Here is a 15,135-nt window from a genome sequence, read left to right as displayed (position 1 = left end):
TTTCTCTACTGTGCATCTCCCCATGAAAAAACACAAAATGAAATGAATCTCAAACTGTGCCTACCGAACTGCATTATAAAGTTAATTGGGACAGTTCATTGGTTACTATGAGTAAGGTTAGTTGGTTATATAGTTCCAATGCAGTTCCACACAGATAGAAAAGAATTCAATTTGTAAATATGCACGTTTCTGCATTTTAAAATGACTGCACATTCTGCTGGGTATTTTTGAAATAATCATCCCTTTGTTGGCTTGAATGCCTTTAAAACACACATTTTACTGACTTAATGCTCAGAAAAGCTGTCATTTGTATCAATGTTCCTTTCCTTGGAATCTGTACACATGTGCTGTTATTTGCATGAATCAGCACCCAAATATCCCTACAGGGCACATGGTCATTTGGCACAGTATCAAAGCCTTGTAACAGAGTGTTGCATAGAGCAGCTACACAGCAGGAGGTGCGTGGGAGGCATGTGTACTGCCTTGTGATATGCTTCTGGGTGCTACATGATGGGTACATGCATTTGCTTCACAGTTAGGGGTGATTGTGAGATATGAATTCTGTCCTGTGTTTCTGGGTGCTTAACATAGATCACATACATACACCCCCTGTATCATTAAGGGTGATTGTGGGGTAAGTGTACTGCCGGGTGCCATATCATAGGGCACCTACACTAGCTTCTTATCTAAGGGTGATTGTGGGGTGCTTGTACTTTCCTCTGCTTTTGGTGCAATTTCATAGGGCACATAAAACTGCTGCACAGTTAGGGGTGAATGTGGAGTATATTTGTACTGCCATGTGCTTCCCAATGCTACCGCATAGGGCACATGCAGTGGCTGCACCATTAGGCGAGATTGTGGGCGATGTGCACTGCCTGTGGCTGTGCTTTGGGAGCTATATCACGTAGGGGCGATTGCAGGGTATTTCTAGTGTCCTATGCATCTTGGTCCTATACTATAGGGCAGTTGTAGCAGCTTCAGAGTTATGGGAGAGTGTGGGGTACGTTTACTACTTTGTGTACAAGCTGCAGCTGAACGCTTAGAGGTGTTTGTGGGGTATGTGTACTCCCCTGTGCTACTAGCTGATATGCCATAGGTGACATACACACATTGCACAATTAGTGGGGACTTTTTACTGCCTTCGGTTGTGCTTCTAGGTTCTATATTACAGGGCGCTTTAGAGCTAGGGATGATAGTCAGGTATTTGTGCTAACCTGTGCTTTTGGGTGCAATACCATAGGACACATACAGCAGGTGCACCGTTAGGGGGTGTCTAGCGTATTTGTACTGCCTTGTGCTTCTCGGTGTTATGCCGTAGGGCACATAGCGCAGCTTCACATTTAGGGGTGATTGTAGGGTGTTGTACTGTCCTGTGCTTCTGGGTGCTCTACCAGATGCTACTTATCCTTAGTGTATTACGGTGGTGACCTGAGTGGCGTAACAAAACTTCTTATCATAATGTAATGTACAAAACCTTCGAGGTGGACTCATTTCTGTTCCCTTATTCAGGCTCCACTTCATTCACCTTCATTCACCTTCAGTGATCTGGGACAGCCTAAGTACCTTTATGGGATACACAAGGATCCAACACAGCAGTATATGCACCTGTATGCTCTTCTTCGGTGCATGCCTTCCCACTCCTCCCCTAGGCATGATGAACTGGCTCGCCTAAGGGCAACCTGACAGTTTAACATCCTCCCTTTAGCAGTGCAAATTGACTTCCTGTTGTTGCCCTTAAGAACAGAACATAGCACCCTGATATGAAAAGCTTAGCCTCTGCTGCACGGTTTGAAACACGTGTTGCATATGGGTTGTGTGCGTGTGTGTGTGGCATTGGGTAAAGGGGAGAATGCATGAACTAAAATACACTTCTCCTTTTGGCCGGAAGATCTTTAGTCTGGTGGGATGGTCAAATGAATGTGTGTTTTCACAGGTTTTAAAATAATCCTGCCTAGGTTTTATAGAGATTTTTTAGGATTTCACAGTCTATCTACTGCACAAAACCCAATGTATCCTGCTGCTGGGAAAGGGCCTAGGTATGTGATTGAGCGCTACAGCAAATTAATGTGTGTTGTCACAGGCTTTAATGCAAACCCTCTTATCAGAGGAGGAATCCCGGTAGAACACTGACTCAAGGGGGTTAACAGTGTCTACTCTGTCTATATCCGGGTGGATAATAATCAATATAAAATGGGAGACAAAGCTATAAAGCAGGTGCTAGAGTGAAAACCTAAACAGAGGAGGGGAGGGACCAACCAATTTTAAAAGATCAACATCATTTTTAATAATAAGTCATAAAAGTTAAAACATATTATTAAATTCAATGGTCCACAATACAAAACTTTACATCCAATATAAAACAAGGAATACGTACCAGGCTCTAAATGCAAGCAAAAACAAATTCAAAGAAAAAACACACACTTGGTACATATAAAACAAATATTAGTGTACCAAACTTCATTAGGATTAGTATATTATAAGTTATGTCTCTGTTTTTTATCCAGAGAACTGTCTCGACATGTTTCTGTTCTTTCAACATAAGTAAGAAACATTCATCAGGAGGAGGTAGTTGTAACGAGAAAACCATAGAGGAAATACTACTCACACGCGTAGACCATGACCCAGCCCCCACCTAATTCATCCTTTGGTGTGTTGAGCTGGCGCTCAAACGGAACCACTTTGAGTTTAACATGAACTTTTTCCAGCAAATAGAAGGAACCGCTATGGGCGCCACTATGGCTCCCAGTGTAGTGAACCTCTATGTAGAAACATTTGAAAAATCACATATCTACAATAGCAACAATCCCTTCGCCAAGAATATAAAAAAATGGAGCAGATACATCGACGACATCTTGGTGTTATGGGAAGGTACTCATACTGCTGCCATTAACTTCTTCACCTGGCTGAACACTCTGAACCCCCATCTACAGTTCACTATGACGGCTAGCAATGAATCTACCAATTTCCTCGATCTAAGTATCTTCCCTCAAAATGGTGTTTTAAAAATCAAGCCATACCATAAACCCACAGACAAGAACTCTTTATTAGATTACTCCAGTCACCATATTAAACATCTGCGGGACAATCTTCCTTTCGGCCAATTTTTATGCCTAAAAAGGAACAGCTCAGATAAAGATACATATGCCACCCTGAGTAAAAAACTAAGACAAAGAGGCTATCCTAAAAAGCTAGTGAACAAATCAGCCAAAAGGGCCTTCAACAATAACCGAGAAGCCCTATTAGAACCAAAACCTACAAAAACAAAAGATGAGCGTATTGTTTGTGTGAACACTTTTACGGCCAGAGTTTTAAAATTACCAATATCATTAAGAAACATCGAAAAATCTTCAACACGGCCACTCAATCTATACCTATGCCGATATTTGCCTATAAAAGAAGCACTACTGTAGGCAACAGAGTTAGCAATAGCAAATTGAAAAGTATAAACACACCCGACCCCAAATTGACCACCCTCTGGGGCCTTCCGGACACCATTGGACACTACCCTTGTGGATCCTGTGGGGTCTGTAAATTAACGTCCAAAAGTAAAGAAATTGATATTGGTCTTTCAAAACACTGGATCCAAAAGAAACTCACTAATTGCAATACAGAGTTTGTTGTTTACCTGATTACATGCAAATGTGGACTGCACTATGTAGGAAAGACTATTCGTAAAGTGAAGACCCGAATCATGGAGCACCGAAGCTGCATAAGAAACAAAACCGAGAATGAACCTTTAGTCAAGCACTTCAACCGGCAGAAGCACAATCATGAGGACTTTAAATGGACTGTGTTGATGTCTCTGAAAGGGGGCAATCATGAAAACCATGAAAAGAAGCTTCTTAAACTGGAACAAAAAATGATCTACACACTACATAGTGATGTCATAGGTCTGAACGAGTGTGTTGAATGGCATAAGATCTAGCCTTAATGGTATGTGCCGTCATTGTTCCACCACCACCCCCCATGAATATACACCCACATATTGAGCCCTTAGGTGGTTCTACCCTCCAAGAATATACATCCACACAAAACTACTTGGACCTCTCCAGAAGGTGAACTACAACCTCGATACCCTGGAAACCTTCCCCTTATAGTACTGCAGCTATTCACACTCCCGTAGACTCCAATTAAGTCTCCTATTCATACCTTCTAGATTCTTAATCATGAGCATTTACATCGCTCCACAAATTCCTTCTTCCCATAATCTGTGGACGTCAGGTAACTGCCCTTCATATTTCTCTTTTCTATCTGTCAATAGAAGTGCGAAATGTATAAATACACCTGACTTTTTTACTATTCTCCATACAAAATCAGGAGATATACTTTATCCTTGTAAACGGTATCCTACACCGTTCACAAGCTTTATTACATCTACGGCCTTACTTACCTTATTGTTTTGACATTACGAGTATTTTTTACTCCCTCGCTCCAATACGGAGTTATTTGCTTGCACTATCCTCTTACTCTCCTCTCCACATTGCATATTCGAGTTAAGGCCACACTGTTATTACCTACCTTAGTCCACCTTAAAATGGCCGCCTTATTTACACGGTTCCCTTTGTTACCTAAGTGAATATAGACACAAAGAAAGGACTTAATCCGTCTCCTTGACAACAACGATGCCTTCGGTTCCCCTGCACAGCCAGTCTTCCGCGTAGAGCTTTCCTCACCAGCACCAGGCACCGTACGCCACAGTTCTACAACATTAGGTAAGCTACTCAGACATCTGCTTAAGCATTTTAATTACTTGATCAGTGTATCTACTTATCATCGCTCCACTTACCTGAAACAAACTCTCATCCTTAATTACAGCATTGTAAACAGGGGCTTCTCCCGCCCGTCACATATCTTTTACTGGAACGATTCTGACAGCCGGACATCCTTTGTTCATGACCGTAGGTAAGCCAATTATGCTTTACTTAGCCTCTGCACCTGCCATACTCACCTAAAAGGAATCTTTGTAGAATGTAAGTGTTTATTTGAATGACACAGGCTATCTAAGAAGGAAACAGTAAGCTTTTACACAGGTTTTCACCCCATTCACTTTGTCTTTAATTTCTATATGTCGCTGATATTACTGAACAATATCTAATAACTTCTAACTGTCATTACCACTGCGGTGTTCATCTTTCTTTATTTGTCAGCCGCACTCAGAGGGACTTAGGCACTTCGTTACTATTTACGACTCCTATACAATTTTCACCTAACAGATCGACATCCTTACTGATCTGTATCCATGACAATGGCCACATGTTCCCATTACAGGTTCCTACTAAGGCTCCTGCGAGATTTGGGATATTTCATCGCTATATATCCCGAGTTGAATCTATGTACCATCTGGCTGATTTACAGAGCGGCCATACTCTTCCTACCTGTGCAGATAGGTAAGCGCTTCACTTACAAGCTATATTAGTGGCCTTCTTGTCTACTAATTTTACTGTCCTCGATTAGGCAGTCTACTGATTCTAAAAATGTGTTGTGAGCACGTATTTTGCTTTGTATAAAAAGCTCAACTAGATGCTTTGTCTAAATACTATATTTTGTAGGACTGATTCAGTCACCTACACCTACTCATCTTTTGAAGTAGAGAGCCCCCACGAGCACCAGATAAGGTAATTTACCCTTTTATTTGGTCCTCTAGTTCAATTATTTGAACTTTTCGAAGTATTTAGGCTATCTACCAGCTGATCCATTGTTTTTTTATGTGATTTTACTTTACAGGTGCTATGAGACTGACTTTGATCTAGGCGTCCCCAACCTTTTGTGGCCAATGGTCAACTTATCTGTATGAAATGAAATGGTGAGCAACAGCTGAACCTCGATGTAAAATATCAGCGTTCAGGTGTTAGCAAATCGATTGTTAATCAAATTACAATCCAACTGAAGTTAATATCACAAAAAAGGCACGTTAATGGGCAACAATAAACAATTTTTGCATTGGGTCTCTCTCCTGTCTCTTCCTGCTTCCCTCAAGATCTTTATTTCTTTGGATGTTTTGAAATGGTGCATTTGTGTGCACATGATTGAGTAACATTTTTGTCAAAATCTAGTAGGATTTAAATACTTCTTTACAGGTTCTTTTTTATAGGATGCCCCCCCCCCAAACAATTTTTTTAAACACAGAAGCATAGAAGTATTTGGCAGAATTTTTAACCGCATGTGAAAAACCATTTCAAATAAATGCTCATAAGCGACTGAGTGTAGCAAGGGAGCCTGAATCACACTAGGAGGGTTCGGGGGGTTCTCCCCCCGAGAACATTTTTAAAATAATGTGTTAAAATAGTACATTTTACAGCACACTGTCTTAGACAAATTGGGCAAAATGCCACACAGTTTACTGCTCGTTTTGTAGGGTAACACATGAGAAATGTACATTAGATACCAAGTCACTAACCATGCACAGGAGCATGTTTCCGAAATATGTTTTGTGATGCCATTCCCCACAAAATATACCAGTATTATGTCAGTGTAAAGAAACGTTCATGTTTCTGCCCCAACATGTCTGTGCGGGCTGGACCAATTTATGCCATTATTCATGTAAGAACACTCATGTTGAGTTTGACATAATGCCAAAATAAATGCAATGCCACTGTAAGAGAGCATACCAATACTGGCTGCACCAATGTAGGCATGCCCCTTTAAGAAAACCTCTCCATACATGACTTCAGCAATGCAGTCTTATACCCCACCAATGACACAACTCTCATAGCTTTTGTTTTGCCGAGAATGCTAGAGAAAGAACACTGCCATTCTACATGTACTGGCTTCCTCAATGCCCCCCCTCCACCACTATCTGGATTTCTTGCTCCCCCAGCCACAGGAACACATTCATATTCTCATTAATACACATTCACGCGAACAAGTATACACAGTCACACTGCTTCCTCATTCCCTCACACACGCACCCAAACACCACACTACAAAATCCAAACTATATTCTCATTCACATGCACAACCATTCATCCATTCAATCATAGATGACTACGACATACACACCACAGCCATCTCATTCACATGCAGACTTAGACATGTCACACAGACCTGAGGCTTATATACACTCATACATTACACCCATGGCAAAACATGATTTTCTGGTTACCCAGGCTGCTAGACACTCCTGCTGTAGGCTCCCATGTTGCATGTCTGGCTAATGCTCACCCCAAAGCCAGGAACCAAGAAGCATGGAGAGCTTCCTGGTTCTGACAGATGTGGTGGAGCCAGAGCGCTACCATTTTGCCACCCCAGGCCAAAGAAATGTAGGGGTGGTGCAGGAGTGGCCTTGCACAGACTTCAACTGCAGCACTCCAGCCTGCAAACCCCAATGGGCCAAGCAAGGCGGCGGAAACAAATGATCCTGGCCTTCCATGACTCATAGAGCAGGTGTGCTGGGATACTGTAGTTTAGTGACATGCAATTCAGTCCAGGAGCTCTCCCTCTGAGGGAGGGATCATGTTTTAGCTAAGCTTGCTTCTGGCTCATCCATAATGCTTGGCAAGTCAGCAACCTGTTGCCACTTATGAATGAAAACCCCTGCACAAAAGGAAAAAAAAATGGGAGAAAATGAGTATGATTTACATACCTCTTTGCAAGGGTTTTTATTGTTCACACTCAAATGTGCGAAATGTTTAGCAATGGAGCACGTTAACACACACAATAACAGTAACGTTAGTCAACACTTTGTAGGAGTCAAATGTCTCTTAACCGGATGTTTCTTACCCAAGGATTTTTTTTTAAATTGTTGAACCAATTTAATACTTTGATGCTCATGATAACACTAAACTTAGCCAAAACGTTGAAGATTTAAATACCTCTTTGTAGGGCGAGGGAGAGTTGAGAGTTAACCTCCCAAGGATTTATATCTATGCACAGAAGGACAGTAAACTGGGCCAAATTCTGTAAGGGTGGGTGAGCATTGGTCATGGACATTGACATTCATAAAGAGTAAATGCATAACACTTTAATCAGATTAAGTTTAACTTTCAAATGTCTTTTAAAATAACATAAGAGAGCCTCTAGACATGAAAGTTATTCAGATTGATATTCCCCAACCAGGATCCATACATTGATTTCAGATTGTTCATGTTACCTCATGGAGTGATGGTTCCTACTTCAGCTATGTTTAACAACAATGTATTTGCAATTTCGAAGCAAACATCAGTAACTGATGGATGAGAAAGTAGCTGCACGTTCAAAGGTAAAAAATGGAAAAATCTCTTTCAAAGTCTTTGATGCAAGTGTCCAGATCTGTGGCATAATACCTATACCTATATTTACAGTTGCTAACTTTCTCAAGTCTGGAAAGAGATTTTAAATGCCTTTTCAGATATCCTTAAATGCAAGTGTAATTAGAATGCATTAGCAATTTTAGAGCATTCAGTTTGAATATTAAGTCACTGCGCAAACATTTTCTAATGATTGAATATCTTGCCATGTGTAAAGTAAAAACATCATCCAGGTCAAGTTATAATAATTTGAGTGCATTTAAATGTAAGTTGTTAGAGCAATTGTAACACCGATGTAGTTTAGTGTGAAACTTGACACTGCATATCTTCGGCCAATTTGTCAAAGTTGGGGGTGTAATGAGTTACTGCAAGTTTCATGCAGTCATTTAGATGTGTGTTGGTCAACCGAGATCGGTATTTTGATTTCAGAATCTTCATTGTAGAAAATCCAGACTCACATAAGTAAGTTGACCCAAAACAAGCAAGCAAACACTGAGAGGATTGCTTCAGAAGTGGGTATTTGGACTTTTGAACCATGGCCCAAATTTCGGTGTGTGATGATCTTGCTTTCAGATGCAAGTCTGCTTGCAGAGTAATAATTTCCATTTCAAGGTCTGGGATGCTTAACCCTTTAAGTACCATGGGTATTTCTCCCCAGTGCCAGGGCCTTTTTTGGTGATTTTGGTATGTGGCCATTCAATGGCTTGTAACTTTTTTGTTACATGAGATATCTTTCCCAAATTTGGCTCCTTTTTTTCCCACATGTAGCCGGTCGTAACGCCACCCAGGAATCCCAGGTTACTGTAGGGGGGTGAGAGAAAATAAGGAAAAAGTGCAAAAATGTTGGGTTTTTTCAAAAAATGCCAATAAAATGATGTACAAAGAAGCCTGTGGTGTTTTCCTTGTAAGAGCTAGGAACAAATGGTTTGCTGTGATGAGTTCCCCAATTTCGTGGCTTTCAGGAACAGGTTGAGTGGAAATGGAAAAAAATTATTTTGATGTGGTTATCAACCGTTTTGTGAGAGGTAGGCGATTTTTGCCATTTTTGCCAATTGGACATGCATGGACGGAATGGAAGAAAAGGGCAGGAAAGCCAAATTGGAGGACAGAAAGGCATATATTTCTGAAAAGCAGACAAAATTCCAAGTTTAGGAAGGGGTGATTTGCATAGGTCAGGCAACAACTAGGTAGGGGAAACTGCCATCGAATGGGGGAAAAGCGGGAAAATGACTGAAAAAAAAGGTATGTGTTGGACATGGTTGGCTTGGTACGGCAATGGATTCTATGAATTTTGAGAAAAGCAATGCTCCGCTACATTCCCCCGACTCTTGCAGTTAGGAGAGCATACAATTTTTGTATTGTTTTTACAAAACAAGCAATACCACAAGCCAAACACTGAGCCATGGTACACAGGAGTTTTACGCTCACGGCCTGACCAGACGCACTTAGCATGTGTAAATTGGGAAAACCAATGTGGTGAGGAACGGCAGCCATACATTTTTTGAAAGAGCACAGGCAGACCTTTTCAAGGGTAGGTGACTTGTGCAGGTTACAAAAGTGTATGGTGGCTAAAGCAGCGACTAAATGTAGGTCACATTTGGGAAAAGAAAGGGTGGTGAGACAAAGGGCACCAGCAAATGGGTCAAAACGTTATGAAAACCACACAAACACAACACATGGCCTACCGTCCCGCGTTCCCACAGGTGTCCCGATGAAAACGGTACCTCACATGTGTGGGTGCACCTACCTGGCCGCCAAGGGGAAAGCCTAAAACACAAGTAACCCCAAGTCTGTTTTCAGAGGGAAATCTCAGACATTCTGTCGACCGGCACAACGTACAGATATGGGCCTCGGGTGTCCAAGCCACCGAGGAAAACGGGGAACCCCATGCATTTCCGAAAAGAGGACACCCGTGGGAATCCACAGAGGTATGATTTGCGCACATCGCCCCAGAATTTTTTACCCAGACAGCCCCGCAAAGTCCAAAATGTCGGAAAAAAAACACTTTTTCCGCCCTTTTCTCTCAACGCACCCATCAAAAAACGCCCCCAACAACACATGGCCTACCGTCAAGCGTTCCCACAGGTGTCCCAATGAAAACAGTACCTCACATGTGTGGGTGCACCTACCTGGCCGCCAAGGGGAAAGCCTAAAACACAAGTAACCCCAAGTCTGTTTTCAGAGGGAAATCTCAGACATTCTGCCGACCGGCACAACGTACAGATATGGGCCTCGGGAGTCCAAGCCACCGAGGAAAACGGGGAACCCCATGCATTTCCGAAAAGAGGACACCCGTGGGAATCCGCAGAGATATGATTTGCGCACATCGCCCCAGATTTTATTACCCAGACAGCCCCGCAAAGTCCGAAATGTCGGGAAAAAAATGCTTTTTCCGCACATTTCGCTCGACGCACCCATCGAAACACGCCCCCAACAACACATGGCCTACCGTCACGCATTCCCACAGGTGTCCCGATGAAAACGGTACCTCACATGTGTGGGTGCACCTACCTGGCCGCCAAGGGGAAAGCCTAAAACACAAGTAACCCCAAGTCTGTTTTCAGAGCGAAATCTCAGACATTCTGCCGACCGGCACAACGTACAGATATGGGCCTCGGGTGTCCAAGCCACCACGGAAAACTGGCAACCCCATGCATTTCCGAAAAGAGGACACCCGTGGGAATCCGCAGAGGTATGATTTGCGCACATCGCCCCAGAATTTATTACCCAGACAGCCCTGCAAAGTCCAAAATGTGGGGAAAAAACGCTTTTTCCGCACATTTCACTCGACGGACCCATCGAAACACGCCCCCAACAACACATGGCCTACTGTCACGCGTTCACACAGGTGTCCCGATGAAAACGGTACCTCACATGTGTGGGTGCACCTACCTGGCCGCCAAGGGGAAAGCCTAAAATACAAGTAACCCCAAGTCTGTTTTCAGAGCGAAATCTCAGACATTCTGCCGACCGGCACAACATACTTATATGGCCCTCGGGTGTCCAAGCCACCCAGGAAAACAGGGAACCCCATGCATTTCCAAAAAGAGGACACCCGTGGGAATCCGCAGAGGTATGATTTGCGCACATCGCCCCAGAATTTTTTACCCAGACAGCCCCGCAAAGTCCGAAATGTCGGGAAAAAAAAATGTCCGCACATTTCGCTTGACGCACCCATCAAAACATGCCCCCAACAACACATGGCCTACCGTCACGCATTCCCACAGGTGTCCCGATGAAAACGGTACCTCACATGTGTGGGTGCACCTACCTGGCGGCTAAGGGGAAAGCCTAAAACACAAGTAACCCCAAGTCTGTTTTCATGGCGAAATCTCAGACATTCTGCCGACCGGCACAATGTACAGATATGGGCCTCGGGTGTCCAAGCCACCGAGGAAAACAGGGAAACCCATGCATTTCCGAAAAGAGGACACCCGTGGGAATCCACAGAGGTATGATTTGCACACATCGCCCCAGAATTTTTTACCCAGACAGCCCTGCAAAGTCCGAAATGTCCGGAAAAAAACACTTTTTCCGCACATTTTGCTTGACGCACCCATCGAAACATGCCCCCAACAACACATGGCCTACCGTCACGCGTTCCCACAGGTGTCCCGATGAAAACGGTACCTCACATGCGTGTGTGCACCTACCTGGCCGCCAAGGGGAAAGCCTAAAACACAAGTAACCCCAAGTCTGTTTTCAGAGCGAAATCTCTGACATTTTGCCGACCGGCACAACGTACAGATATGGGCCTCGGGTGTCCAAGCCACCGAGGAAAACAGGGAACCCCATGCATTTCCGAAAAGAGGACACCCGTGGGAATACGCAGAGGTATGATTTGCACTATAAAAGTTATAAAAGTAGCCACAGGTTCAATGATCATGAAATCAGAAAAACGTTTCTCAAAGTCTTTTCTGATCAGATCGAGATGTTCAGCATACATATCTTTGTCATAAACAGCACTTTCCCTTACTAACTTTTTCAGACTGGGAAAGTGAGTCAAGATACCCTTTTCCATTTGAGTCATCCATAAATTCAGTTTGACTTTAAATGCATTAACTGACCCAATAAGTTCTGTTATTGTTTTATCTTGCCCTTGGAGTTCAAGGTTGAAAGCATTCAGTTTAGATGTCAAATCATTAAGAAAAGCCAAATCAGATAACCATTTAGGGTTACTGAGTTGCTCAACTTGTTCCCCTCTTCCTTCTAAAAACACATTAATTTCAGGTAGGAGATCCAGAAATCTTTGCAGTACTTTACCCCTGCTAAGCCATCGTACCTCTGTATGGAAGAGTAGAAAACCATATTGAGCATCCATTTCATCTAGAAGTGATTTGAAAAGTCGGTTTTGCAATGACCTTGCACTTATAGAATTGACAATTTTTAAAACGACTGTCATGACATGCTGATAACTGAGTACCTTGGAACACAGTGACTGTTGGTGAATAATGCAGTGATAACTTCTGAATTCTGGAAAGTCTGGATCTCTTCTGCAAAGAGCAACAAAACCAATATTCCGCCCTATCATGACTGCTGCACCATCTGTTGTTACTGCCACAAGTTTCTGAAGTGGCATATTGATGTCTTTTATAAACATTTTGAAAGCTTGATAAATGTCTTCTCTTGTCTTCCCCATAAGTGGAAGAACTGCTAATATGTCTTCTTTCACACTGCTATCTTCAAACACCATTCTAATAAAAATAGATAGCTGGGCAGTATCTTCTATATCAGTTGATTCATGAAACTGCAAACTCATAAAATCACACTTTTCTAAATCACTCCTAAGCTGAAGGTCAACATCTTCTGACATTACCTCAATTCTATGAACCACTGTGTTTCCTGAGAGCTGGACATCTTTAATGGCAGCTATTATTTGAGAGTAATTTTTAAAGTCCTGGAACAGTGAATCAGCAGTTGCAAGCATAGCTTCTTTTACTATTTCACCATCTTCAAATGGTTTCTTCTTTTTTGCAAGAATATGGGCCACTTTCAATGATGCCACAGTTGCTGCTTTTGAATGAGAAAATGTTTTCTTAACAATTGATTGCTGAGCGCTCAATGCAGTTTTAAGCTCTTTAACTTGTGCTCGCCTAAGATTACTGTTGGTTGGGTAGTCTATGTCATATGACTTATGAACTGTGGTAAAATGCCTTTCCAAATTGCATTTCTTCCCAACTGAAACACTTGCTTGACAAATTAAACATATAGCTTTCCCTTTGAAACGTGTGAAGAAATATTGTACTTCCCATTCATCCATAAAAGTATATGAATATGTTCTTGATTTCTTCAGTGGTGGGGAGGTAGAGGTAGAAGCCATTTTGTTTCACCAGTCTACACCTGACAAGAGTACAAGTTGAAGTTCTGAGTCACCTCAGCTGTGTAAATAACTGGAAAAAGAAAAAAAAGACTGATTGTTACCGACTACATTCTTTGCACACCACCCCCCCCCCCCCAATGCATTATGGCCCCTCTTGCTTATTTATGTGGCTCTATCTTTTATGAAACATTTTGCCTTGTTAGTTACTACTACCGGGCCACCTATCACATTCATCACCCTCACTATCCTATCGCAACACTGATGTTTTCCTACTGATTGACTCTTGTGCATTGCCTTCTTCTCAGCATTGCTGACATATGAAGTGCATCGAGGCTCCCAATAGTGGCAGACAAGCGCTGGACAAGACCACTTAGGTATTATTCTACACTACAGAGTAGTGTTATATTTCAGCATGGTTCCTGAGCGACTCAAGGAGCAAAAACAAATTTAAAAAAATAATAACAATGAACAGTTGTTTGATTCTTTTATCTTTCAGAGAGTTTGGGTGGCAATCAACACTTATTGTTGCCCCGGTATACAGGTGAAAGCTGTTGAGCACACAAGGGGAGCTTGTGACACCCATGGGTTCCCTAGGCCTCCTTGGGTGCTCATTACCTCACTTGATAACTGTTGGGAGTTGTAAATAGCTCAGCCCAAGGTGGTAAGTGCCAACCTTGACTGTCCTATGTCACATGCACAGCATCAGCCATCCTTAGGTGAACACTTAGGTTCCCTAGGACACTCCAGAATTTCTGAGGACTGCAATAGGTTAGTCATGGGCTGTGGAGATCCTAGGTTACAAATTAACCTAATTTTATCATGTTATGAAAATGTTGGGTCAGACATCCATGCTTTTCTTCAGAAACCCTCCATAGTCGGTGTCCAGTACAATATTGTGTTTGAGTTGCGAGGTCACGTCCTGGGGGGATGGGGTGAGGGGGATTGTGTGTATGTGTATGTGTGTGTGTGTGTGTGTGCACTAAGAGGTTGTGTGTGATCTGTGGGGCTGTGTCAGAATGTGGTATGTGGAATGTTGGCCTGTGATATGAATACTTTTTCAGTCCTGGACACAGTCCTAAACTTGTCTTATGTGAACAGGGTGTAATCAACCCAGTCTTGTTTTTTTTTCTTTGTATTCTGGTACTTGTAGGATACAATTCCCAGAGTGTGGAGAAAAAAGGCAGGACTAAATAGGTAGTGTGTTTGTGTGTGTGTGTGTGCGTGAAAGGAGAGAGAGAGAGATACATAGATAGAGAGATAAAGAGATGGAGAGAGCCGTAGAAGGGGAAATGGATCTGCTAATGTGAGAGCCTTTTTGTTTAATAGAATTGTAAGAGAGGTGGTTAAGTTCTCTGCCAGTGATAACTTTTTGTGTCCACATGAAAAGTGTTGTCTTATGCAATGTGTCATTATGGTCGCAGCTGTCCATGCTTGTGGGGTGATGAGCAGGGCTCCTGGTGATTTGGTAATTGGGTGTCACAGTATTAAATAGGTCCTATGATGCCATGTTTGTCAGGAACATTGAACACCCTGTGTGTGAAGGACCAGGGTGACTTGTATGCCTGACTTACTACAGGCAAGTAATCTGGG

The 15,135-nt window shown here is 42.6% G+C and overlaps 1 protein-coding gene across 1 annotated transcript; it reads right to left on the bottom strand.

Annotated features, from left to right (window-relative positions):
- Positions 1-4,164: 4,164 nt before the first annotated feature.
- On the bottom strand, positions 4,165-13,545 carry LOC138493066 (general transcription factor II-I repeat domain-containing protein 2-like). Its single transcript, XM_069620291.1, has 2 exons — positions 12,097-13,545; positions 4,165-4,251 (listed from the first exon to the last, which is right to left on the bottom strand). Exons 1-2 carry the CDS (start codon positions 13,543-13,545, stop codon positions 4,165-4,167), a joined length of 1,536 nt encoding a protein of 511 aa, XP_069476392.1.
- Between the last annotated feature and the right edge of the window lie 1,590 nt (positions 13,546-15,135).

The sequence above is a fragment of the Ambystoma mexicanum genome, chromosome 10 (assembly GCF_040938575.1).
Source record: "Ambystoma mexicanum isolate Mex_15411 chromosome 10, UKY_AmexF1_1, whole genome shotgun sequence".
Classification (NCBI taxonomy): Eukaryota; Metazoa; Chordata; class Amphibia; order Caudata; family Ambystomatidae; genus Ambystoma; species Ambystoma mexicanum.
The sequence above is the reverse complement of the archived record's forward strand: the minus strand, read 5'-3'. Positions and strand labels throughout refer to the sequence as shown.